General features: G+C 40.3%; 1 protein-coding gene across 4 annotated transcripts in view; it reads left to right on the plus strand.

The window, feature by feature from the left end:
• The first annotated feature begins 12941 nt into the window (after window positions 1–12941).
• PALS2 (protein associated with LIN7 2, MAGUK p55 family member) overlaps window positions 12942–27725 on the plus strand; it is a 60174-nt gene continuing 45390 nt past the window's right edge. For 2 of the 4 annotated variants that reach the window (XM_053976309.1, XM_053976299.1), the window contains exon 1: window positions 12942–13063. Coding sequence is in view for 2 of the 4 variants with exons in the window: in XM_053976281.1 (XP_053832256.1) it covers window positions 13169–13283 (115 nt within the window). In the remaining 2 variants the exon portion in view is untranslated. Of the gene's footprint in view, window positions 13064–13106; window positions 13284–27725 lie in introns of those variants that run through there. The other 2 variants (XM_053976281.1, XM_053976290.1) reach the window with 1 other exon arrangement.

Here is a 27725-nt window from a genome sequence, read left to right on the forward strand (position 1 = left end):
CTACCTTGAATATTGCCAGTTTTCAAGGTTTCATAAGAGGTATAAAAACAGAAGGATTAGAACCACGTTTTGGCTGCCGAAGTTATTGGTGAAATTTGATAAAAGACATTTGAAACATGGTAAAAACTATTGCAGGTTATCAATAAAAAAGGCAAGAAACAGATAATGTCCATGTGCCGTGTTCTTCATGTCTCAAAAGCTTCTAAGTGCTCTTCTCTCCTTAGGGTAGCTTTCAGTTCTCTAGAGTATAAATGAGGCATTCTCTTGCTGAGAACAGTGTACTATTTTGTCAATTAATAACATCTGTAAACACCCACATTTAATGACAACTGCAATTCATTTTCAGCTTCAAAACAGAATTTGTGATTTTCACTGTGAGAACAATGACAAGAATGTGAAGATGATGAAAAATGCAATCTATTTTGTCCATACATTTTTAATAAATGAAGCACATATTACAGTGAGCTATTTTTATAGTTTTTTCATCTGTGATGTTATAGTGTGTAGGTACAAAATCCATCAAGATAATACATTAATGTTTAACAGTTAGCACATCAAACTCTGCTCTGAATAAACAGAGATGCTTTTACTAACTTGATTCTATTCTCTCCAACGTTTCTTTATACTGTCAGAACTTACTTACTTCACTCTATTTTTGAAGCACTAATGTAATCTTTTTTTAATGCACTAGAAAACTCAAAAGCCTTGCCATACTTTTAAGTTATCACAGCATACAAGTTTGGGATAATTTATTGTTATATGCTCATTAAGATCTGATAAAGTACTAGACACAAATATAAACATCTAAAACTTCATATACTAAGCCAAAAAGTATGTATTGAGACCAATAGAGTAGCGGGCACACTTAGAACATTTCTAAATTAATCTGTTCTGGCTTAATAGTTTTTCCGTTTTTTTCCAGTATCTGTAGAAGTTGTGGCAATGTAATTCTGAACTCTGCGAAGACTGACTGAATCATGACTTGATAAGGAAACCTCAATGCATTGAGTTGAAACTGCTGTCATTGTTAGATATCCACAGAGAGGACACTTGAGATACTTGAGAAGCTTTGTGAGGTGTTAGTAGGCAGTTCTTCTTTGTCCTGCCCCTTCTGAAGAAAAGCCAAAGAGCTCAGGGGGAAGGCCTTGCAGGAACTAAGCTTTGAGGCTGCAGAAGCTCTTGGTGAGAAATGCATCAGCTGGCTCAGCTGACTCAACTGCTCTGTTACTTCTTTCCTATCATCTGGGAAGAACAAGAATACCTCAACAGCAAAGCTCCATGGAAAGTCTGGAGAGAGCTTACCTATCCAGCTGTCTACCCATATGTCTCTCTATCCCTAGCTCATGGCTGAAGTATTTATGTACTAGTCTAGCTGGTTTATTATGGGAGTTAAAGGTTGCAATGGCAGTAATTCAGATGCCAACAAGGAGGCGTATGAAGTCCACCAGATGACATCAAGCATGTAAGACATCTGTGTAGAAATGACACTGAAGATGAAGGAAGATCTAGAAGAGGCTGGCACCTTCTGGAGAGACAGCTGGACACCATGCAGGCCGCCTGCAGTGTCAAAAATGTCTTAGTTTAGGCAAGATTCCTACCTCATATGACTCACAACTTTCCATGAAGTTCTGTGTCATCAGGGAGAAATGCCACAATTTGCCAGTTCTCCCAACATGTATGGGACACAGTGTTCTCATCCATTTTTTTAGGCCAAAAGCAGTCAATATGTTCTCAGTGAAATGCAGCTTGTTTCACTCCGTAATATACTGCAGAAAGACACAAGATGCCATGTTTTAATGGCCTATTAAAATGCACCTACTCTGCTTCAAAAAGCTCCAGATTGGGAAACTTCAGCTACCCAAAACTATACTAATGGTCAAGCAATACATGCCTTATTGTGTGCTATTCCTATAGTAATTTGGTTGTGTAGTATTTATCAATAAACATCAACTGTAATGAAATCTATTTTAATGAGTTCATACTCCTATTTATGGAAAAAATAGATTTCTATAAAAGGAGAGGGCTTCTAGTGCACTCTACAATGATATTTTAAAGCTGTCATTTTAAAATAGTACCCTGGAAATGTAAGTGATAATCAGAAATCATATTTGCTGGGCTAAGATTTCTGTTAAATAGAAATCAAACTCAAGTGTTTAGTTTAGATGATTGCAAATTTGCACTTGGTGATTAATACAACACTAAAAAGGTAGGATTTCTCAACATTCCTTTTCTCTTATGCAGAGGTAAAAAGGTCATGCCACAGAAGATAAATGTACAAAACCATATGCTCCCTTCTGCTTCCCTGAGTGGAAGAGAGAAGACAGCTGCATATTGTGGCAACAGGGTGGATCCCAGTAGGGACTGACAGCTCTGTGCTGGCTTTTAGTTCAAGATATAAACACTTCTCTTACCCTGGAAGGGCTAATTTATGTCATACTCCCTATGATGATTTGACACTCCTTTCTTCCTAAAATTGGTCTTACTCCTGAGACTGTTGAAGGGCAGAGAAAAGGGTTGTGTTTGTTCTAAGTGGCAGAGGTCAGCCTTCACCACTGGGGAAAGAATGCAAACCTTGGATGGACTCAAACTTCTAAGAAATTATTTCAATTTTCTTTTAAGAGCTGATACCTGCATTTGAAGTTTGGCATTGTAAGCCTGATTTTGACATTGACTGCTTTGCATTTAATTAAATGCAATTGATTTCCAGCTTGAGGAACAGGCATTTTAGCTGTCACACAACCTCAACCAATGGCTTTACCAGTAGTAGTGTGTGTAAACATGAACTCTTGTAAGCAATGGTACTGGTGATTTGAGAGTGGATGCACCTGTAGAATGGTTGTATCTGGCCTTGCTATAAGTCACTTTTGTCCTGCCTTTGAGCCTTGTCTTGCATTCTTCAGGCACAGACAAGAATCCAGATGAGATATAAATTCAGAAACGTGCAACAACAATCAGATTGTAATTAGAAGAAATCACATGGCCTTGTGACCTGGCCAAATTCTGCATACACCACTTTAAAAAATTCAGCCAAGAGCTGAATACTTTACTTCTCTTAATTTTTTTTTTCTGAAACAGCTGTGCACTGTTGAATATCAATGGCATGAACTCTTTCCTTCTCCCTTCCCCTCTCCAGATTCCAGTGTTTGACTAATAGACAAATAGATAGTATCAACGCAAAACATGTATGAAAGTTTATAAAGTATTCTGGACCATAGAAGGTTGAAGTCCAATACACTACAAGGTTGCAGGCACCTACCACTATTATTTACCTTTGTTTTGAGTAATCTTATGCCTGGGAAACTACTGCTGCCAACTTCCAATTTTGATCGAAGACTTATTTAATTTTTGTTTGCTTTGGGGTTTTTTCTTTAATGAGTAACTAGATAGGGAAAAGTGCTATTTAAAATCCGTGGCAGTCTGTTAATAGAAAAAATAAGGGATTTTTACTCTTGTCTGACAGGACTAACTCAGCTGTGTATTCCAGGCATTGCTGCTTCTAAATTTTGCTTTAAAGAAGAGTCTTGAATGTCACACCATATTGAAGAGGTAGAGAAGAAGCCCTGTGATGTGTACACAGCTTTTGAAAGGCATAAAAATGCTCTAGAACACCTAGGAGGGGGTCTGCTAAAATCTAAAGTCAAAACAAAAATGAGAACCCTCTAGACAATGAACAGAAAATCAACCATGCCAACAGCCTTTGTCCTGTGAGAAGCATAAAGTAACTAGCCTGTACTTCCCCTTTGGCAGGTGCAGCCCCATATTAGTCAGCTTGCTCTCAGTTGCCTCCTCTGCCAGAAATTTGTCTGATGCAAAGGAAATGAGAGTTTTTTCTGTAGCTCCCACAGACAGATTTTTATTGTACAACTCCATACATCTGTATTCTAACCATCCCCATTCACCAAAGTAAATTGCACAAAGAGGTTCAAGAGGCCATTTTTTTCCTTTGGCTTTCCAAAATCCACTCCACAGCAACAATGGTGTTTTGACTGGACATAAAACTCAGAACAAAAGGATGCCATTAGTCCTACATGCCAATTTTTCTCAATTGATAAGCAATTTTGTGAAAGAAATTAACTGCAGGAACAAAAAATACAAGTTTGGGGACTGTTTAGACCATGCAGTACAAGTAATTAGTCTTTAAATGGAGATATTGTGTTACATGTGCCTACAGTATTTTTTTTTTTTTAAGCCTGGTATGCTGTAGTGCCCATAATTAGATTTCTTTCAAATACTTTTAGGACTTAAAGGATTGGCGCAATTCTTAAAATTACATATTATAGTCTTACAAGCATTTGAAAATTAGAGAGGAAATGGAAGTTATGTAAGATCAATACTGACAGAACAATTCCTGAATTGCTCTTCCCACGGTATCATATTTGTCATGAGAATTTGATCTATAAATATGGTTCTAAGTAAAATGAGTCCTTTCTAAAAAGAAAAATACCTAATCAGCAGTTGTTTTCCTCTTTGTTCTCCTTTCCAATCCATGTATCTTTTAAAAGCACCTCATATTTTGTTCTTCAGTACTTGGTCTTTATTCTCTCATTCAGACAGCAAAGTGTCTTCTGATGCTGCTGTCATCTTTGCCAGACTGACCTGTAGGTTCCGTTAAATGAATTTGCTATGGCAGATAGCAGGGAACAGACAGCACTGCTTCCTACTGACACTGTTTATCTTCTACTAGATTTTCACTGGAGACACAATTTTTTGCTGGCATCCCATTGAGCTGGAGACATGAATAGCAGTGTATTTTGTCTTGAGAAGATTCGGAGCCAAAGAATCTGGGGAAAAAGGTGTCTTTTGTAGCCAGAGCTACAGGTACTTTTGTTGCTACAGAGCAACATCAATTTAAGGAAGAGGACCTTTCCATAGACGCTGCTAATTTAAAGTTAATTTTTCTGTTGTAAGGAATGGTTCTTTCTGCACTCAGCTAACTATTAATTTGGCCTTGAAGAATGAGGATACAGAGCCTCTCTGGCAACACTTTCTGTAAGGAGAGCACTGTTAGGAAATGAGCTGAGTCTACTCGTGTAGGCTGCTGAGCTGTGGCTTTTCTGATATGGTTAGGTTCACAAATGACTTGATTCCCTGGAGTTTATTTGAAATTTTTAATTAAAATCCTCTCCATTGGTACTCCGATTTTATTGAATGTGACAAAAATTTCTTGGGAGTTGATTTTTCTTTAAACTACAGTCCCTTTACAGCTGTCACATAGTGTAAAATAATTTTTAAGTGTGTGTAAATGACATCATTTTAGCAATGTAAAGGAAACCTTTGGGAAAATGAGAATGTCTGTATTATGTTTTTCTGGAATTTCATCTTTGTGTGTCTGGACTGAAGACAAGATGGTGAAATAGGAGAATTTCTATATTTTCTTTAAAGAAATTATTTTCAGATATGAGTATCTTGTCAAGACATCTCATACGCATTATTTTCACAATCTTGTCATTCTTCTTTTTCACTTTGGGGGCCCCCTTCTCCAGAAGGCTATGGAGACTATGGAAAGGAAAAAAAACTAAGACATTTTCTCGTGGCCAAAAAAGACTCCAAGTATGCAAACTTTCTTCCTAAAGCAGAGAAACCAGAAGTGCACAGTTGGTGAGGCCAGGAGGACAGGAAACAGTGGGGAGTATGGAACTACAGCCAGCTTGTTGCTGCACAGCTGGGCAGCTGTGGCTTGGATTCTGGTCATGCAAGTATAATTTAAGATTTATCATTGTATTGAATAACCTATACATACCAGAACTTTATTCACTGCAGAAATAGTTTCTGTGAACTCATTGAGTCACTGTATCATTGAGTAATTCAGATAGGAAGGGAAGCCTAGGGGTCTCTAGCTCAACCTGATGGTCCAAGAAAGCACAACTGTGAGAGCACACTGGGTTGCTCCAGGTTTTATCCATGTGAGTCTTTAAAACCTCCAAGGATGGAGAATTTATGACTTATTTTGGCAAACATTTCTACTGCTTCCCGTTGTGAAACAGGTTTTCTTTGCCTACAGACTGGATTTCTCTTGGTTTCATTTTATCTATTTTTTCTTATCTTTCAGTCATGCACCACTGAGGAGCCTGGCTCCATCTCCCCAGTAACCCTCCTTGCAGGCACTGCCAGACTAGTGTCATGTCCCCCTCAAAGCCATCCCTTCCCCAGACTGAACAAGCCCAGCTCCCTCAGCTTCTCCTCACTGGCCAAGTGCTCCAGCCTCCAACCATCTTGGTAGCCCTCTGCTGAACTTGGTTCACTTCATTCAATATCTTTCCTGTAGTGAGGGTCCCAAAGCCCCCCAAGTGGGTGCAGTATTTAAATGTAGTCTAGCAAAAATAATGGGGCAATAATATACTGACTTTCCTCCTATATTAATAAAGCCTTGGTTTCTGTTGATCTTTTTTGCTGCCAGAGGACACCGCTGGCTCATGTTCAGCTTGCTGTCTACCAACACCCCCTGGGCCTTTTCACAACAGCTGCTGCCCAACCATGCAGCCTGAATTTTCCCCCAGCCTGAATCAGTGAAAGGAGTTGGTCTACCTCTGATGCAGGACTTGGCTTTTGTCCTTGCTGAATTTCATGAGGTTTGTGTTGGCCCATTCCTTCAGCATGCAGAGGTCTTCCTGGAGGGCAGCCCTCCCACTCAGCATTTTAATTGTACCCCAACCTGCTCTCATGTGTAAATCCATTGAGCAACCATCACTGTGACATTTCCTCCAGGTCATTGTTACTGATGTGAAACAGGACATGTCCCAGACCAGACCCTTGTGGTGCTCCACTTGTTGCTCTTGTTACTGTCCTCATGGTCCACTAACCACTGCCCTCTTGGCCTGACCATCCAATCCAAGCAGTTGTCCGCTTATCCAGACTGAAGCCCATGAACTTAGGTAAAAGGACATTGTCAGAGTCAGTGTCAGAAACCTTGCTGTAGTTTATTAAGGTATTTTCTGCCTTGCTTAGATCTTGACATCCACAAATCCGGCCATTTTACCATATACATTTTTCAGGCTGGTTAGACATAATTTACTCTTTGTATATCCATGCTGTTTCTGGTCACCTTCTCCATGTGTTTAGAAATGTGTTCCGAGAGGACTAGCTCCAGGACTTTACCAGTTACCTAAATGAGTCTGGCCTTCCAGTAGTTTCCCAAATCCTCCTGTTGGACTTTTCTGAAGATGGGTGCAAATTTGTCTGTTTTTCTTTTGTCAAGGACCTTCTTTGATCTCTATTACTTTTCAAACATTGCAGAGAGCAGCCTTGTAAAGACACCAGCCAGCGCACTCAGCTCTTTCAGGTTCAAATCATCTGGGTTGCATGAGCTGAGTTCTTGCAAGTAATCCCTGTCATGATTTTCATCTACTGCTGGTACTTCTCTTTTTCCTTGCATGGAAGCCTGGGAGACCTTGCTAGTGAAGAATGAAAGAAAAAAGGCATAGAGTACCTAAAACAGCTGTGTCTGCCATCACTAAATCATCCCAGTTATTCAGTTACAGAACACTGTCATGGTTCAGCTTTATGGATTATTTGTGCCTAACTATATTCAGGAGGATATTGTAGACAGTAGATCCTTTAGTGAACTTGTTACTGATATTCAAGGAGGAAACAAAATTATTTTTGATTCAATTTCATTTAGCTGAGCCTTCCACAGCTCATGGCCATACATTCTAGTGAAAGAAAGGGGTTGGATATTCTTTATATAAGAAAGAGAAGCACTTTTGCACCTGTGAAGAAGTCTTGAAATGGTCTTTATGTAAGCTCTTCTTACGTTTTTAGATTTTTTCGTCATTTAGGCCAAATTTCAAGATGGGGATGAGGCTGTGTTTTGGTTGATTTTTTCCCTGCTCTGAACAGTGTGTAGGCTGAGAGTTGAGAATGCATATAAGTTTTGCACAGGGAAAAAGTATAGGTCACCTGAAAATAATTAGCACTTCTGAAATAACTGTCTTTGTGTTTGAGGTATAGCTCATAAAAAGAGACTTGTTTTCATAATATAGGTTTTTAAAGAATGTTGTTCTGCTGTCATGCTTCCTCCACCTTGTGAGGAAAAACCCCACCAACTCATAAAGAGTATCACATAGAGAAATAAGTTTTGCAGAAAAAATAGCTAAATATTTTCAATTGCATCTAATATAATTTCTCGGATACACACACTGATGGGATATAAAATACAAGTATACACACAGAACACCTACAACAATATGTTCAGGCAATTAAAGAAAATGAAGGGTACTTCCCAAACTAAATATTCAAAAAAATATGTCAATTCAGCTCCTAGCTAAAAACCCATCATCATTTGGGACTATGTCTTTCTGCCTACACTGCTGCAAAAATGCAAATTCTGTAACGTTACTGACCTAATGAGAGGGAAATGTGCACTTGCAACCTGCAACAGCATAATCAATGCGATTCCTGTGTCCAGTCAGTGACAGCTATTTTTGAATTGGGCTAGCAGTCACAGGTGGAAGAGTTTTTGACAGATTTCCAACAGTAACATACTTAGGTAATCATGTTTCAGGGATTTTTTTTTTTTTTAAAAACCCAAGAATTGTAATTCTAAAACTCTGTCAGTGTAGAGGAGCAGAAGTGGCACAAGAAAATAATGCTCTTTTCTCTGTTGGGTCAAGTACAGCCTCTGTTCTCTGATAATGGCAAAAGCTTGCTGCTTTAGAAGGCTGTACCTATGCTCCCCAATAATAACCTTGCTAATTGTATAGTGTTGTATACAGTGGAAAGATTTTTCCTGACCCCGCAGGGAACAAGTGCTGTGAAGCATGAGATTTGATTAGCCTTATTATCTTAGCCTGCCCAGTTACCAATGTTGTAAGCTGCCATGAAATTATCCACCCCTTTTAAAAATAAAGCCATACTATTTGTCTTCATTATCTCCTTCTATGGAGTTGAATTCCACATGCATACAGACCTCAGTGATGAAAATAGCACAGGAATTACATATGTAGCCTTTTAACTCTGTAGGTACTGTTTTCTTTTATTCTTTCATACCACCTTTCCATGTAAATCGACATTCTCCTAAATATTGTGGGTTTGAACACCTGCTCCTGAAAGAAAACTGGTTTTATTTTACTGTCAATATTTGTAATTACCTATGTGATCTTTTAATGAGTTACTCTGGAGCAACTCATAGCTTGGAAAATGATGTAATTTCTTAGAAATTTTGCTGTATTTGCTGGATATTTTTTTAAAATGTTCTATGATGTTTTGCATACAGAAATGAAAACAAACTACACACAAAAAATAATTAAAATAATAATAATGATAATGAGAATTAGAAATTCCCTAGCTCATTTCTTTGGCACAAAAAAACTTAGTAAAAATATTTTGGATGGTATGTAAATGGATACATAAACAAGTTATCATCATAAGATCTCCAAATAGTGATAAATGCAGCAAAGAAACTGACACTTCATTGTCTTAATTTTTTCAGATTATGAAGACAGCGTATTTTGGTGGTTATCAAATAAAGAAGTAATCTAAAGTTAGGTCTGTCTTAAGACCGATCATAATAAATGATTAGATTAGACCCCACTTAAAGAAAGTGTATGGAACACTGGACTTGCTGAGTATGCCAGCAATGAACTCAAAATCTCCTTTAAAAAAAAGACACCACCCCAAAGTCCTTCACTCAACACCAGTATGGAAAGGGGAATGAGCTCTAAGAGGTACCTCCTCTGTGGGTACAACTGTTCATTTTGTCATTAAAATAGTCATCAGAACAGTGATAGAGAATTCGGAATTCAGACCCAGAGTTCTGCAGAGAATAAGACAAAGAAAATTTCAGCACAGTTGACACCAACCAGCAGATAACCTCTCCACTATTGTGGCAGTGCTGTGGTGATTACAGGTCTTGTTTTTCCATGGGTAAATACAGAACTATAACGGGAGTGAAAACCACATCCACCTTTCCACATTCTGTATACTGGAATGTCTGCTCCTCTAACATCAGGGTAAGAGCTCTAGAAAAACCAGAACACCCTGGAGGAAGACCTCTACATTGTTGCTTGTAGCATCAGCAGAGAACAGTCAGAATGTTAGCCACCCTAGTCCCTGCAGTTTCACAAAAAGGAGCAGAAGATTTCATAGCAAAAGCGCTCAGGTGAGATCTGTATCATCAAAGGCTGAGCTCAAAGCTCTGAGGTGTCATAAACTCCATTTCCAGTGAATGCGAATCAATCAGCCCAAAAGTGTCAGGGCTGGGGCTGCCCTCCCATACAGTCCTTACACTGTCTGAATCCTGTGGCTAGACAGAGACTGAGATAATCCCTGGCATAAAGAAACTCGGTTTTGGCACTCTTCTAACCTATGCCTGGCTGACCATGATCACTAGCCAGAAATTGCTGGGACATAAGTCAGCCCTGGCCAGGTCCTGTCTTCTCTGCCACAAACTGGGAACAGGGTGAGGCTTGGCTGAAGTGCAGTAATTGCCCATTAAATGGACAAAAGAGATTTACGGTCGTTTTTGCGTTGCGGGAATGGTTCAAAGCTCTCAGATTGAACACCCCCAGCAGGGTCCTAAGGACCATCCTTGTACGGGGGATTTCTGCGATGAGAAGCATGCAAATGTAAGCAGCAAAAAGCCCAAAGGATATGATAATTCCTGACACAGAGTAAACATCAATTTCTAAGTTCTTCTCTGAAACAATACATCTCTATTTCTTCCTTGACCCTAATGGATCAAATGGATTAAATAGTGGGCAAAAAAATGGTGTGTGAGCATTTGGGACACATTCCCTAGAGGGCTTTAATAGCCAAATAGCAGCTGCAGAGGCCAGAATGGAAGACGCTCAAAAGACTGTGGAGCAGTCAAAGTACTTTGTGTTTAGATATTTCTGTTGCAGCCAAAAATGAGCTCTTGTATTTCACAGGTTTGGATTCAAGCTCTGAGCTGAACTGTAATAAGGAACCTCTAAGTTTTGCAGTGAAGTAATTTTCTTTCATTGGCCACGAAGGTAAAGTCAGGATATCATGAAAGATGTCAGCATAAATTGCTACAACCCTTTCTCCTGAATAGAATAATGTTCAGTTTTCACAAATGCAGAAACTGTGAGAGAAGAAGTCAACATTTTGTTGAGTTGTGAAATACAGGATGAGATGGCATTTATGCATTTTGTGGCTCTGGTTCAATTAGGACATCACCAAAAAAATAAATTACAGGCAAAGGAGAGAAAACGACCTAAAGTTATTTTTTTGGGGGGAGTGAGGATTTTTTATACCTGTCAGCTTTTCCATCATAGCTGCAGGGGTTCAAACACTGAAAGGGTGGTATAGGTCATTATGTTGCCTAGAATCCCTCATGCCATTTTAAGTTTCCTTTCAGTTTAACAAGGAAAAGATAACTGTTTGTGAAGCAATTTACCAAAAATATGTTCAATTTGGACTTTTTACTGAGACATTGCAGGAGGGCTGTAAGCTCTTTCGACCTGGGGATGTGTAATTCCACAAGCCTATGAAGCTCTCAGCACAGGATAGCTACTGTAATTTGAAGAGTAAGTAAAAATAATTCCTAAAGGAATTTTACACACTGTTTTCCTAAGATGAGGGTCACAGGATCTCATTTACTTGATGCAACTTCATTGGACAATCTGAGAGAGGTTTTTCACCTGCTGGCTGCTGTTCCACAGTTTTTGCAATTATGCCCATCATAAATATCAGCTGCTTTTTTTGATGTTGGTGGTGGCATAGAAATCACTTTAAGCATTTTCTGGTAGGAAAGCAGAATCTGAACCCATTAAGATGAAAATGGGTAACTAGTGGATTTTCTGTTAGAACTCTGCCCCCGCATAGCTCTGGCTTTCCCTTTTCCTCAATGGGTCCCAAAGAAAAAGCCAGAATCAATTGCAGACAGCTTGTTATGAAGGTTTACCTTATGTCACACCAGGCTACCAGGTATTCTTAAAACAGCATAATTATACAGATTGCAATTAAAGTGTATGCTTGGATTCAAAAATTTCCAGGAAATTGTGTATGAGGAGGAATAAGTGAATGAAAACAACTTGAGGAATGACAGATTGTTTTGGATATGAGCATTTCGTTTCTGGAGCAAAATTTACCCTTAGGTGAAAACCAAAAAAAATCCAGTTTTAGTTAGCGTGAATTCTGCATGCAGGACTGACCGTGCGCAGCCCAAATTTCCCTAAGTCCACGAGTATTCAAAGGTGAGAGCCTCCCCTGAAACAAAAAGCGAGAGCCGCTCTGTAATCATTGCTCAAAACAAACGAAATGTTTAAACAGTGACCAGAAGTGCGGGGAAATCGCTTTCCCACTGTTATTTCCATTTAAGTGGTCTTGCAGGTTATTGGCATCAGGGGAAACTCCCCACTTTCCCTTTCCCCTCTGAAACGTGCGACTTCTCTGCCAGCATTTCTCGGCGACTGAGCAGGCAGCGCCACGTGTCCCCTCCCGGGACTCGGGACCGGGTCACGGACACGAACCGGGGGGAGCACCGGCGGGGACACGGCGAGAGGCCAGGGGCACGCTCGCACACGGGCACGCTCGCTCCCTGCTCCCTCGCTCAACACCCACGGCGGCCCTCACACACGCGTGCTCTGACACGAACACGCGCGCGTCCCCACACGGCCCCGCGCCGCCCCCCACCTCCGCCCCGCGCACACACGCGCTTGCACACGCTGTGACACGCGCAGTCACGCGCACTCCCACACACTCGCCGACCCCTCTCGCCCCCTCACACTCGCACTCACACTCGCACTCACTCACACTCTCACTCACTCACACTCTCACGCACTCGCACTCCCGGGGGGGGGGGTGAGGCAAAGGCGCGCGCGCTCCCTCCGGGCGGGTGCGGGGGAGGCGCTCGCGCGCCACTGCCGCGGAGGCCGCGCGCGCGCGCGCGCTCGCCGGGGGTGGGCGGGGCAGAGGAGCGGCGGCGGGAGCGCGTGCCACAGCCACGCCGGCGGCGCGCGCCGAGGCGGGCGCAGAGCGGCGGCGGCACCTCTGGCTCGCGCCGTCCCTCCGGCAGCCCCGCGCGCCCGGGATCGTCCATGGGGCCGAGCGGCGCCCGCTGAGGGAGGAGGGGACGGGGAGCAGCGGGAGTCGGTGCCGGCCGGTGAGCTCCCGTACCGGCAGGGAGGTCGCGTGCGCGGGGCGGGGGGAGGAGGGAGGGTTCGCCCGCCCGGCTGCTCGCTTCTCCTGTCCCTCCCAGCCGGCGGGGATGTGGTGGTGGGAGGCGGGGTCCCGCAGCCGTCCCGGCCGAGCCCCTCGACCCGGCGGTGGGAGCGGAGACGCCGCGTGTGCGTGTGGCGTGAGGCGGGAAGAGCCGTCCGCAGGTAGCGGGGCCGGGCGGGCCTGCAGGGGAGGGAACATGGCAGCGCCGGAGTCCGGGAAGAGGGATTTTTGCCCCTAGAGCGGGGATTAACCCTCCTCCTCCCGCCTCCGGATGCATCCCCGGGAGACTCGCGCTTCATCTGCCGCTCCGGATTATCCACCCGCCCACCCCCTTCCCTCCACCCTCTTTCCCGGTATTTTCTCTCCTCCTGGAGATTATCAGGTTTCCCGCCCCTCCCTCTCCGGGATCCTCCACTTCCCCCCTCCCAGGGGATTATCTTCCCCCTTCTCTGCCGGATTATCCCCCCCAGTTCGCTGACCCTCCCTCCGCGTTTATGCTCCTCCGCAGCCTCGCCTCTCGGGGATTATCTCCTCTCCCTTTGGGGTGATTCTTCCTCTCCTGATCTCTGCCCCGGCCTTTCCCTGCCTATTTTCTACCTGAGGAAGTCAGCCCTCCCCTTCCGTCTGGCTCGGACTGGGGAAAGGGGCGAAAATGTGGTTGTGATAAGGTGGGCAGGAGTTTCCAGCAGTGCTGTCATCTCCTCGGTCGTTGTACGAGTACTACAGGCAAGTGGATGTAGCTGTAGGAGAGGAGGCAGCAGGGATGGATGTGCGGAGCTTGGACCAGAGTTCAGCCTGTGGCGTTGTGCTCCGTATGCAGGAAAATATCTGCACCCTTCCTGCGATGTTACATCTGGTGGAGATGAAGGAGAGCCGACCTGGATCAGTGCTTTAAAAAAAACGTGCATGGCTGCTGGGTGGTAGAGGCTGCACGGAAAAAAAGCCAGCAGCCCCTGAGTTTCTTTGAGGAAGGTGCAATGTACAGTAGTAGCATTGTAGGTGGGAAGGTGCTTGGATGACATTGCTGCTGTCCGGGGGTCAAAGCTGGCTTGGATAGCTTCTGTCTTGGCTTGAAAGGCAGCTGGCTTAGGCTGTTGCTTGCTGTTGAGGAGGAAACAGACTGGTATCTTTTGCTGAAGCTCTGATGCTGATGTGGTTCATTACTGTCAACTTGCTGGCTGAGGAAGAACATGTGTGTTCCTAAAACAGAGGGAGAAGGTTTATCCCATGTATTTGACTCCTGTGTAGGTTCGACCAGTTTCCTCTCCTAACACCTGCTCTCCCTGCACATGGGTTTGCTAGAGGAGAGTTGCAGATCTTCTGGCCATCTTGCGGCATAAGGCCAAAGATTATATCCATTAAACTTCTCCCACTTGGCTTTGAGAGAAGGAGAGGCTGTGAGAAATTGTACGGAGACTGGGCACCTATAAATAGATGTCGGACTAGAGGAGGCTTTGAAATCTTAGCATGCTGCTTCTGAACAGATAGTGTCTGTTAAACTGGTTGGGTTGACACTAGCATCATAATGTTTCCTTTTATTTCTGCTGAGGTGGTTGGCTTTTTACACTTTGACCGGACCATACAACATCTGCCAAAAAATTCTTCCTCAAAAGGACATAGAGAAAATTCTCATTTAAATAAGTGCTGACAATTGGAGTCTAGTTTGAGCTCATTTAAATGGGATTTTTAAATGACCGCCCTTCAGAGAAATCTTTAGTTTCCTCTTCCCTCCCTTGAAATGCTTGGAATTGATGATCTTGTGTCCTTAATTTGTTCTCCAAGTATTACACTAGATAGATTACCTGAGATCTATGTTGCTGTGAAAAATCTGCAGTACTGAGGTACAGTATCACAACACTGGTAGCACTGATAGGCTTTTATTTTGTTGTTTAGGTTTTGGAGTTTTTTGTTTATTCTTCTTTTTAAATGGAATCTTTGACATCTAACCAAGAGGGTGTCTATTCAGCTTCCTTGAATTCAGGGTGCTTGCATTTGTTTTAGATCTTATGGATCACTGTTCATTCAGCTTGTCTTGTTGAGAACTAATTAATATGGAAATTATTGACAAATGTACTGTACTAGCTCAGTGGAATGGTATCTGTTCTGCTGCTCTATTAGTGGGCCAACTGCATACTCTTAAGTCTAAAATGATTGAAAAGCTGTTGCAACATATGTGCAATTGGACCTTTTTTGAACTACCTCTTTCTTGTGCCCTTTTTTTTTTTAAAAAATAGTGGAAGCTATTAAATCGTGATGGTTTCTTGTTTCTTTCTTTTTTTTTAATAAAAGAAAAATAATAAAGGAAGTAATGAAAATGTGCCTGAGTAATACAAAAGAGTCTTAAGAAACGCTAATAGGATGAATATCTGCAAGAACCCTGACTTTTAGGACATTTCTTATTTAGAGCATAAAATTTTAATTTGATCTTTATTTTCCTTTTTTTTTTGTACAAAAAGGAAAAGGAAAGGTTTTGTAAACCTCAGGGAAGCAGAAAGGAACAGAAATCTTGGCCGTAAGACTTACTAGTTTCGGCATTTTTAGTAGATCTTTAACCATAGTAAAAGCAGGAAAACCAAGTAATCGATCAAATAATTTGACTTTATTTTAAGTTGTTAAGGATGTGATCAGAGCATTATCCTCAAACACTGGTTATCTTCGGTCAGCATCAAGATCCAGCTTGCTGTTAAGTCGGTGTGCTTGGTATTTCCGTGTGCAGAAACAGAGGTCAGTGATCTGCAGAAAACTTTATAGTACCAAAATGACAAGCAAAAGACTTTTTAGTATGAGTCTGTACAGTGACTCAGTCTCTGAATTCTTGTGTTATTCTAAATGTATTTGTTTGTAGAAATTGTAGTTTGAATGCCATTTTCTATAAGTTCAGTGTCCTGCTTGAAACCCATATGTTCTGTTGAGTGATTTAAAGTTCTCATGGGTGTGACTGTCCCAGGCTTGTGAGTGCCCTTTGATCCTCTGTGCCGGACACTAATCAGTGAATCTTTTCTCATGCTGAAGAAGAAGTGGGAGGAATTTTTTTTTGCTCAAGAGACAGGTATGCACTTGGGATTGTGACAGTCTCCATGCAGATGTGGAAGGAATAATATTCTCAAGATCTGAAAGGATGAAAAGCTCACACATGTTAAAATAAAATGCCCCGTCATGTTCTGTGCTTAAACTAAAAATGGATAAAACCTGGAAGGGTTGGCCTTGCACTTGTGGTAAAAACCTGAATTTTTAGAAGCATCCTGCAACTGGAGGTGTACAGACACTATTGGACTTATTTGTGTGGAAATATGACATAGAATAAGATGGCAGGGTTAAGAGCAAGTCTGTGAGAGGGAAAAGTGGTTTCACTGTCCCCCACATGAGAAGAAGCTCATAGGGGGTGCTGGAGAAGAGTGAGTTTAGTTGGGTGTGACATGTGAGAGACAGGCTGAAATACAGATGTGCTGGTCACTGTTAGAGCGCTCGTATGATTCCATGGGCATTATAAGCACCTGCAGTTGGATCTCAGGATATACTACAGCAATACTGTAGTGCAACAAAGCATGGTGATGGTAGTGTGCTATCCTGTGGCTTAGAATTGCTTTTTTTCAGAATAAAGCACACCTGAATTACGTAGTAGTTATGGCTGATGTCACTCTTACAAGAATAATAGAGACCAAAAAAAGATAGAAAGAAAGGTTAGGACAGGGGTTCTTCCATATGTAAACATTTACATTCCTATTTTGGGTTAATTAGAGTCTTTGAAGTTACAGTAATTACACAACCTTTGTTAAATAATAACAATAAGAATTGAAAAATGGGATGTTGTCTACTCTTATTATCATGTTTTAATTATTTTCAAGGTCTGTGGCTTAAAAGAAAAAGGTGTTTCATATTAGCAACCATTCCATGGGTTTTACACATCAGTTATTTAAAGAACTCATTCTAGTGTCCAGGTCTCATGAAACCATGGTGGAAAGTAGAAAGATACTGAAATCAGATGGCATTTCAGATTTACTAGCAACAAATATTATTTAATAAATTACCTATACATGTTTTTTAAGAGTATTGACTAGTTTTACTTTCTGACAAGGAACTGTTTGAGAGTAGGGACTCAGTGAAATCCATGCTTACTGCAGAGAATGACAGTGGTTTCTATTAACTTGTTTTTGGGGTAGAGGGACACAAAACATGATGACACATGACACAGACAAATTCTTTGTATCTTACACAAAAACATTGCTCCTCTTGCAGCTTCTGCTTACACAAATCCCAAAGGATCAAATTACTGTTTCAGTTAAATTCACTTTTCCAGTAGGTGGAGACAGTTGATTTGAAATAAGCTTAAGCCTTTACATTTTGATTGCAAACATTTTATCAAGATACTATCGAAATAATGAAAACTAGGATGTAAGAAAAGTTTAAATTTTTATTTTAAGATAGTTTACTTTTGACTTTTACTGAAGGAGCTGAGGCATTCAAATATTGCTTCTGTAGTAAGAGTGGCTACTCACGTAGTTTGGGTTTAATTTTCTAATTATCTTCACCCACTGGTCATATATGCATTAATGAAAGGTTTAAGTGATACCTTTTAAAATACCCAAACACAGGATGGAGGAAAGTACATTGAGGGTAAATAGACTGAGGGTAAAAAGATTGGGTAAAGTTTCTTCTTAAGACTAGTAACACAAGGTAGGGGAGCCCTCAAGTAAATCAGCAGGAGAATAAAAGAAAGATGTATCAGCCATTCTGACTGTGTTATTCCATTCCATGATAAATTTTTTAAACATATTTTATTCCACATTCATTCATTAATTGTTCAGAGATCTGACTGCAGGGATCGTGTCAGAGGTTTTGCATGTAAAACATGTCAACAACTTTTTATGTGATGTTGATTTACTTTTTAACAAGTCAGTGGGCCAATTGGTAAGTCAGCCTTTACATATCTTGTTAAAATTCCATCCCATTCCTTTCCTGATCCACTGCTGACGTTTACATCTTTTTGGCAAGATGAATCTGCTTATGCAACAGAAGTTTTCAAACTGGGAAGACAGACTATATTCTAGCAAATGAAGTGAGAGAAAAGTTAATTTCTCCTTTCCAAGCTTTCTGGCTTGCTGTATTGTGAGTTGTTGTGCTGTAGCAAAGGACAGGGTTGCTGCACAGAAATTGCTTGAACATTATTAATTTTGCTGTAGTCATACTGCTGCTTACAGCTTCTCACGCATTCTTCAGATCATTAGAAGGAGCTGTAATTAACAACTGAAAGTTCAGTTTATGCATTCTTTGGTAAAGAACATGCAGGCAGGGAGAAGTTGGTAAGTGAAACTTAATGTTCATGGAGTGTGTGACAGTAGGGTATTCAGTCATCTGAATTCCAATCAGGCAGACAGTCTCTCTTCTCAGATCTAGTGGCATGGCTCTGCTGCTTACACTACGTTTGGTATGGAACAGCAAAATGGGATGAGCAGTGCTTGATTTGGTCGCTTCTGACCTGTGAAGCTTCTTTTTACCGATTTAATCTTTGTAGTATTTTAATAACTTCCAGGAGCTTGTTGCAGTTGGTATTTGTCTTACATGTTCTTCCCTGAGGACAAACTCTGAGTGCACATTGCTATGTGTGGTATTTAAAGCAGTGTTCAACTGACACTTATTTATCCAAGTGAAACACTTGGTTTCGGTTCTGTGAATTTTGCTGTATTCCTTCATAGCTTTATGTGGGGCAGCTCACCTGCTGCATGGATAAAATTCAACCTTGGTGTAAGCCTGTTGTGTGAGAGGAGTTGTCCATCATTAGGTCTGCAGTAATCTCACAGGTGTCTTGTCGCAAGAGGGATCAAATGGACACACTACCTTTAAGTCATTGTGCTTTGGGAAGCAAGATAAACGGGTAACTTGTGTTGCTGGGTTTTAATCAGCACTTCTGTAACATTACCTGGTCACAGAGCAGTAATGACTGTGCCTGAATTGCTCCGACGGATGGTTGAGAGCCCTCACATCTGTTTCATGTTCTTGTTGCTGGAGGGGAGAAACGTTTGGGCAGTTTTGAGGACGGGCTATAAATACACAAAGAGAAAGGGGTATGGGAGCACCAAAGAGTTGAATTGTCTCTTGAGTTTGATACATAACTTGAGAGGAAAAAAAGATCCATCCATCCATCCGTCTTTGTGTCTGCCACACACACACACCACTGGCTCCCAACGAGTAAGTCTTAGGGATCCAGACGTTGTTAGAAGTCGTGCTGTTGGAATGGGAGGTTAACTGGGTGTGTACACTGGTGAGAACGTAAGAGGCTTTGGCTGTTGCTAAAAAGGGGCAGAAAAGGATTTTGTATTTAATGTTTTCCAAGTTCGAGTGCGGAGCCCGAACGCGCCGGGTCGGCTCGGAAAGGTGGCTCAAGCGCGCTCTCCAGTGGCCACACCGGGGCAGCGGCGCTGGGATGGGCTCGGGGCCGTCGGGGCCACCGCGCCGGCTGGGTGACAGAAGCCAGCTCCTGTCGTGCGGATGGCTGCTTGCTTGGCTGAATACACTGATAAATAAGCTGGTGCTTCTTAACAAATAAGTGGCTAAATTCGTTAAAAAAAAAAAAAATCTGCTGTTGCCAAAAATTGATTCAATTAGGACTCTCGCTCTTGTAGTTGGGTCAAAAAAAGACTGTCCCATCCAGCAGTCTGTTAGATGGGGAGATTGGTGCAGTCGCTGCTGGGACTTCTTGTGCTGTCGCCTGGAAGCAGGCAGGTTTACTGCTGAATGGAATTTATTAGCTATGAATTGAAGCATGCACATTTAACTGTGTCAAATCTTGGCAAATAGCTCTGCAAACAGCACAGACTAACTAAACAGCAGCAGAAAGAAATGTGTAGTTCATAACGAGTTTAGCACATAGTTCGTGCTAAACTCACTTTACATCAGATTCCATGCTGTTCAGGAATGCAGTGGGGGCCTTCAGAAGGAAGAACTTCATTGGTATTAATGAATAGGAAATGGAAAACAGAAGAGTGAACTGTTTAGCAGGAGGACCTTCAGTGGAAGGTCTCAAGGTGCATTGTTGTAATTTGAAATTTCTGAGATAACTGCTTCATAGATGATTTCAAGTTTCTGATATTGTTTTACTTTGTCTCTCTTTAACTGTTCAAACTATGAACTTCTGGCCCCTGGTAGAGTTCTCTTTTGTAGACAAGACCTAAGTTAGGCCTTGTTTGACTACACACCTTGTTTCTCCAAAAACCACAAGTGTTTTATATGACACTGTTAGGTCTTGCTGTTAACTGGAGTTGTTAAACTAAGACACTTGAAGTAAGTTTGAGCTCATAAGAATGTAGTGTTTGGTTGGGTTTTTCAAAATAATTTTATATGTAAGGTACTAGCAAAAAAAACTACACAGAGGAGAAACCATTAAGAAGAATCCTTTCTCTAGAATTGTAAGAATTAGTCTAATTACAAATTTGGCAAAAAATGCATGTGTAATAAGTTTCAGAACAGTCTGCTACTTAGCTTAGAATGTATGGGCCCTATATGGAAAAGTGCAACTGTATGTCTATATCACATCAGATGTCATATATGAACAGTTGTAGCAGTTGTCTGTTTACCTCTTCTGATGAACCCATTACACAGAATGTGTACTTTTGTGCACAAAGCTCTTTTCTCACTATGGATGTCACTATAAAGCTTTTATACATTTCAAATAATAATAAAAAAGTAAAATCCCTTGGGCTTCCCTACCCCAGGCATAAATGATTTTACTTTACAAATATAATTACTGTACTTCCAGGAGGTAATCTCTCTGGACAGCCATAGACTAGTTTGAATTAGATTACTCTGTTTTTTCCTCCAGGGTGAGTTAATACATTGAGTTTTATTTTTCTGTAATTACTTCAAAATTTAGATCACTTTAAATGCTTACTATTCTTCCTTATAACTAGACTGGGAAAGTTAAGAATATTTGCATTTGAGGGGATGACATTAACTTTTTTTCACCCATAACTTTATTTCCTTCAGGTAGGTATCTGTTCTGCTCTTCAACTTCATACAGCTCATGCTGTATTCAATTAGTCTCAGTTGTAGAGTTTCTTAATTTGGAAATACTGGAAATATTTACTTAATAAGCAGAGAGTAAGCACACTAAATCTTTCAACTGTGACATTTAACCAAGTCTAGCTAGAGCAATGTTTTTGTTAAATCTGTATTTCCAGAGTTCTGGGTTTGAAATCTTTCCAATAGTTTGGCAGTAAGCTTCATGAATAAAGCAAGTTACTACTTTTACCTCTGTTACAAAATCTTTGGACAAATAGCCAGTCAGTGTAAAATAAATAGAGGAGCAGAGTTAGTCAGGGAAGATAGTCGGGAAAATGTGTTTCCTATTTTTTTTATGAACTTCAGCAGGAAGGGCAAATCTCTGGATGATTGTGAACCATGATTGGATGCAAATGCATTTATATAAATGACCTGTTTGTATTTGGATTTCACTTACTTTAAGAAGCAGCAATGTACTTAAGCAGTAGATGAGAGAAGACTACAGAGATTAATTTGCAAATTAACCTCCTAATAATACAGTGCTGTTTTGAAGTAGAAGGAAATCTTTAGTGTTTTGAGGTCTCAGAGTATGACTTCCTGTTTGTGTTGAATACAGGACTAGCCAGGATATCTGTCAGAGGTAGTAATTTTAGTTCTGTAGTTGGCATATGGTATCAAAGTCCAGGAGTATTATGCACTAATGCAAAATGCAGTGTTAAAGGGTAAAACTTGTTACTTTTGTTGTCAATGAAGTCCCAGCCTAGCTAAGTAACATGTAAATCCATTGCAAACTTGAAAGTACTTGGGTGCCATTGAATACAGTAGGTTTTCAAATAATAAGTACTGTCACTGGGTCAGACTGAAGTTCCAGGCTCCTTTTTCTAATATGCAGGGCAGCATCTGAAACCATACAGAATTTGTCAGGAGCTCCTATTAATGTTATCTCTGAGCAGATTTTCAAGAAGACAGAAGACATGGATGTCTCTTGGTGAGAAGAAGCTGGGGCCAGAAGAATTAGTGTCTGGATACCTTAAATTCAGCTTCCAGTTTGGCATAAAGAAGCATAATATGGTCCCCAAGTGCCTAGACATCATTATCCAAAAACCAGTGAAGAATTCATTGTGCTAATGCGCAACAGCAGCAGATTCCAAAATTTAATGCGTTGTTCACGACTAAAATAACATCTTATGTAATTGCCCTGGGCCTGCAAATTAGCAGCTTCCAAAAAGATCTTACAGCTTTGCAGAGGGGATTGAAAACTAAGACAGCAGAATGACTGATAATGCTAAAGGCGTAAGACTTGAAGGTCTCCAGGAAGTCCATCCCTGAGTAGAGAACAGATTATGCATTTGCCACTCTTTTTCTTTCTCTGCTCTTCTGCAAGTCATTAGGGAGCCAGTATAAATGCAAGAGGATGACCTGAAATACCAGGCACATGCTAGCAGCTGTGGGTGTGGCTACCTGTAAGAAAAAGATTCCTGCTCTCTCATACTGCACTGAAGAACTTTCTCTGCATCAGGAACTTTCTCTTGTTTGATGTGATCTTCCTCTATGTTAGGATATTGCCCGTTTGTCCACTTGAACTGGACAGGGTTGATACCAGTAATGGATTGGAAGTCGCAGTCTGTCTTTTAAAAATACGTATATTTCATTTTGTTTGTATGCATGCATGCAACTGCATACATATATGGAAACATACAGGAAAAGAAGGAATTTTTAATAAAATGTAGTGTTTTATATATGTATGTGTTAAGATGTGTGTGGGTGTATATATATGCATACATATGTATCTTAAAAAAAAGAACACTTGTCTGTAAACAGAAAGCCCAACATCCATAAACTGTCTAGGAAAGCATAAAAACAAAGTAAGCATACATGACATTTTTCTCTAGGTAATCTCCCAGAATCTGGATAACATTTAACCTGAAGATTTTTTAAATTAAATTAGGTCGTGGATTGTTTATGTAATTCGTGTTGGGTGCTTTTACCATTCAAGACGCTTCAGTTTCAAAACTGGTCTCAGCTTCTTAATGGACTAGTATTCATACATAAATTGCTAGTGTGCACTGGAGATCTTTTTGATTAAACATGAGAAACTCTTATCCTTGGATTGGATTACTGTTTAGTTTCTTTAAATAATTGACAATGTATTTTCACTGAAGTGCTTGATAACTGAGATGTGGTATGTGCAGCATTGTAGCCTTCTGTGAAGATTGAACCAATACTAGTTCTTGTTTTGGTAACAGAGCTGGTGGCAAGTTTGCAGCAAATTAATGATTACCCATCTTTTAGTTTGGGAAGCATGTCAGACTGACCAGGATACCCATAGGTTGGTCTTAGGTGGGCCATTGCTCTATTCTGCCTAATGATGTGTCCAGGTGAAACAACAGAAATAGATGTTTAGCCTCCAAACACTGGAGCTTGTAAGACTGTTTACATATTTTTCTGCTCTCTAGAAATCTGACTGCTGCCATGTGACATGTTACTTCACAGGCACCTTGTATAAGGTGGACCTAGACTTGGCAAATATCTTGGTGTGACTTTAAAGATTTTCTGCCTTTAGTGGGGGTTTTAATAAACACAGAAAGATAAAATGTGTTGGGATTAAAGGAAGAACATTCTAATAGTTTGAATTTTGGGTTGTTTGGTCACTGAGTCCTTTGAACTTACACGTGTGTGCTGATAAAAGGTGGTCGTCTGAAGCTAAAGGGAAGACTTCTCAATTAGCAATAGAAATGCTCTTTCAAGTTAGTCTGACAGTATGGTATCCTGTGCCTGGAAGCATGTTCAACTGATCTGTGGAAATGCATAGATAATAAGGAAACATCACTGTCTCAATTGCTGTGATTAAAAAACATCCTTCCTAACGTCCCCCCTTCACATTGTCCTGTATCTATATGCAGAATTGGGAACAAGCTGAAGCAGCTGGCTCATCTTTTCCTCACTCACTTCAGTCATCCTACAGGTAGCTAGCAGTTTTTTTAGATTTGGTATCACTTGGAAAACACTTCCAGTTTTACAGCAATAAGCAATGGCTTTAAAGCTTCTAGGTTCAGTCTTGTGATGTAAGGCAGAGGAATGGAGTCAGGTGTTCTAGATCATCCTGTATTAGCATTGAACTGGAGATGTGTTTTCAAGTGAAATCATCTTGATATAAGATCTTAGAATCCAAGTAGTGATTTCCATACAGACTAAAGGCTTAGTGTTATAGAAATAGTTTCTACGACCTGCTGGAAATGTGTCAAGGATTCAGAGAGATGTAAAGAGCTCTTTCCCCTTTACTTTCCAGTCTATCATCTTCTTACTCATTGGTAAAAGTCACGTGTTCGATCCTTTCATTGGTTAAAACGGCAATAACGAAATAATGTCCCAATACAGTTCTCTAGAAAGCTTTTAAAAATACTTTTTCAAGCTGACTTTCTTATTATCTTTTAATAGGAAGTGTAATCATTGACAAACTCCTAGTTTGGCCTGACTGGAATGTGGAAGCTCTCAGTCTTGACAGAAATTGGGAAGCGTATAAAAATAAGAACAGTTCCATTACCAAGAACTTGATCTAGGCTTTTATAAGTGCTCTTTCTTCTTTGGAGAAGAGATTTTGATAGTGGTAGGTAAAACAAATAATTATGTGAGAGGTTTTTTATTTAGTTAAGTAATAATGCAACAGAAATGGCAAAGATATAACACAACATGTGTGGAGTTCAGAAAAAAGGTACTGAACTTTCTTATCCCAAGTTCCACCAAGAGGGCAGGTCTTCCTCTAATTATTGGTACATCTTGCTCAGAGAAGTGACAAAGGTTTATCTAACTTCTACTCTCAAAACCAGCTATAACTTGATTGTTTTGATACGTTGAAAGTGAGGCTTGACCAGACTTGTGTTTTCTCTTGCTGAAGAAATAGATCCTTTGGAAAACAAAATTTAGAAAGTGCAGCTTGAATATGCTTTTTGTATAGAAATAGGAGGGGAAAAAGAGTAAAATTTACCAGCTGTACATTGAATATTGTCTTTCCAAGTGATGCCCAAAAATACTCTTGTGCATCTGAAGATGTTGAATGCATCATAAATCTCAGCTAATATTATCTAGAATTGCTCTACTTAGTTATCTGTGACCAAAATTAGAATCCTGCTAAAGCTTCTGTTATGTAGTTTTTAGAGTTCAATGGCAGCATCTGAGTGAATTAAAAGGATGAAGAAAGGCAAAAGAAGTGAAGAATCATAAGAAGACTCTTGGGATCTTGCCCATCCTATTTTAAATTGGAATTTAAACATGTTAGAAAGATCTCTGAATCTCTATAGCACAGGCTGCTTTTATTCAAGCTACGTAATCTTTTTTTGCAGCTAAGCTGCCATTTTGGTTTTAGTATCTACTCTGATTCTTGACCATTTGGGTATACTTAGGAAACAGAAGGAGTATTTTTGTGTGAACAGAAATAGGCAGTGAATAGAAAGATAGTGGAAAAATCTTGAGTCTGTATGAACCTAATGGATTAATCAAGAATTGTACTGTGTGGCATTTCACAGTTGTACTTAAGGAAATATATGCAAATACCTCTTGTCAGCCTGTTTTGAGGGGATCTGAACATATAAACCTCTGAATGAATCTTTCATTCAAGTAGGTCACTTCCTTTTTATTCTTTTTTTTTTTTTTGACATAATTCCCAAACCAACTTTAACTGATGCCTTAACTTGGAATTCACTGGGGCTGGTTACCTGTTTGCAGCTAAACTTACACTTAAATCCTTTTCAGTAATATTTTTGCAAATTCTACTTCTCTGGAATATTGTCTAACAAACTTTTTTAAAGGCAGCAGGCTGAAAGAGGAGCACAGTGAGGGACTCAGCATTGGGAACCTCCCTCTCTTTCACATCAGTGAAGAAGCATCTTGTCATCTTCCAGGCAGAAGTGCCAGTCTGTGTACATGAAGACAGGTGGAGCAGGTGACAGTTCCATTTAAACACTATCCCTTCCAACAGGGTGTAAGCACCGTGTGGTAGTGCTAGACTGTGTACAAAAATGACAGATGAGGTGTGGTTTCCTGAGCCATTAGCTGGAATATATAAGACATTTCACATTTTTTTTGTTTTTCCTACTGAGCTACTCCTTGCTGTATCTAGTTTTTCTAAGTTCATTTTAATGTGTTGCCTACTTTCCAGCCATTTTTCCCTTTTATTAGATACATTTTCAAATAATTCACTATTAAATAGGTATTCAGGACTTTGAGCTCTCAAACGAAGTTTTACTTGTATGTCTGTATTGGAGAGATGACTAGCTTCTCTCTGTATGATAGGGTATTTGGCTAAATTATTTGAACTCTGATGTCGGGGTATGTGTACGGGCCTGTGTTCTGATGGCTGGTACAATGACTGCAAAAAACCTGTGAGAGATAATCTGACACTAAGATGATCTTGAATTTCTGCATCTTGGTGGTGATTAAACTCATTGAAATATATTTTCTATCCCTCCTGAAATATAATCCAACAAAAGTCTTCAGAGGATTAAAGTCAGCGAGTTTTTATAGAGGATTATTTTTACATGGTGTTGGAAGTGCTGTGTCTGTGAATATGTTTGGGATGCTGTTGTGTTATGTATGTGTCTTGTATGGAATCTCGAAAGTCAGACACTCTGAATTGTATGGCTTTGCTCTGCTGTTAGCACAGTAGATTCAAGTAAAAGATTGGTGAAGCAAGAATGACTGGGATGCAGTTGCAGTGATATTTCCATGCTTCAAATTTATGGTGGAGTCTTGCAGCTCTGCTGCATGAAGCAGATTTGTGCTGTGCTATAAACTTCTCATTTCATCAGTCTTTGCATTGTTTTTCTCTTACCTGTCATACGGAAAAATCTGTATCCACCTGTTCTTGGAAAGCCCCAGAACTGAAGAGCAAGACTGGTAGAATTACTATACTGATTTATTCATTTTATAAAGTCTTGAACTTAAGATAGTCTTCCTGATAATTTAAAATGAGAGATCTGATGTGTGCTCATAAAGCACTGTGTAAGTGTTCCTTTCTCACAAAAAGATACCTGTTCAGGTTCAGGGTATCTCTCTGGAACAAGAACTGCCTGCAGAGTGATGGAATTTATTTAAAGAATTAGGAAAACTAATGAACAGTGTAAGTCTTCACAAAAAATCCTTTAGGGGAAGAGTTCTGCAGTATTCTGCTGGTATTTAGCATGGATGAGAATGTTTTTCTGTTCATATTTAAGTTTCTGGATGGCACACGAGATCAGGAAATTGCAGGTCATCTTGGTGTCCTCTGTTTCAACTTGTTTGACATGCTAACAATTCATTTATTAAGCACAGGAAGATCACAGTTTTGAGCACATGTGAAATTTATGTAACTGTATAGTGAATTTCAAGTACTTAGAGTGTGTATCAAAAAATTATCATGAGACTATTTAATTCTCTACCCTTTCAGCCATAATTTAATCCTATGTTGAGCCAACGTAATGCATGCCTGATTGAATCTTTATCCTTCATAGCTCTTGATGTCCATTGTTCTGGACAGAGGCATGGTAATTAATTTGTGAAAAGATTTTTTCAATACGGAGACTTGGCTTCTTTTTTGAACTACTGGCAGGAGCTCATTCAAAACAGTCTCTCTG

Source organism: Vidua macroura, chromosome 1 (assembly GCF_024509145.1).
Source record: "Vidua macroura isolate BioBank_ID:100142 chromosome 1, ASM2450914v1, whole genome shotgun sequence".
NCBI lineage: Eukaryota > Metazoa > Chordata > Aves > Passeriformes > Viduidae > Vidua > Vidua macroura.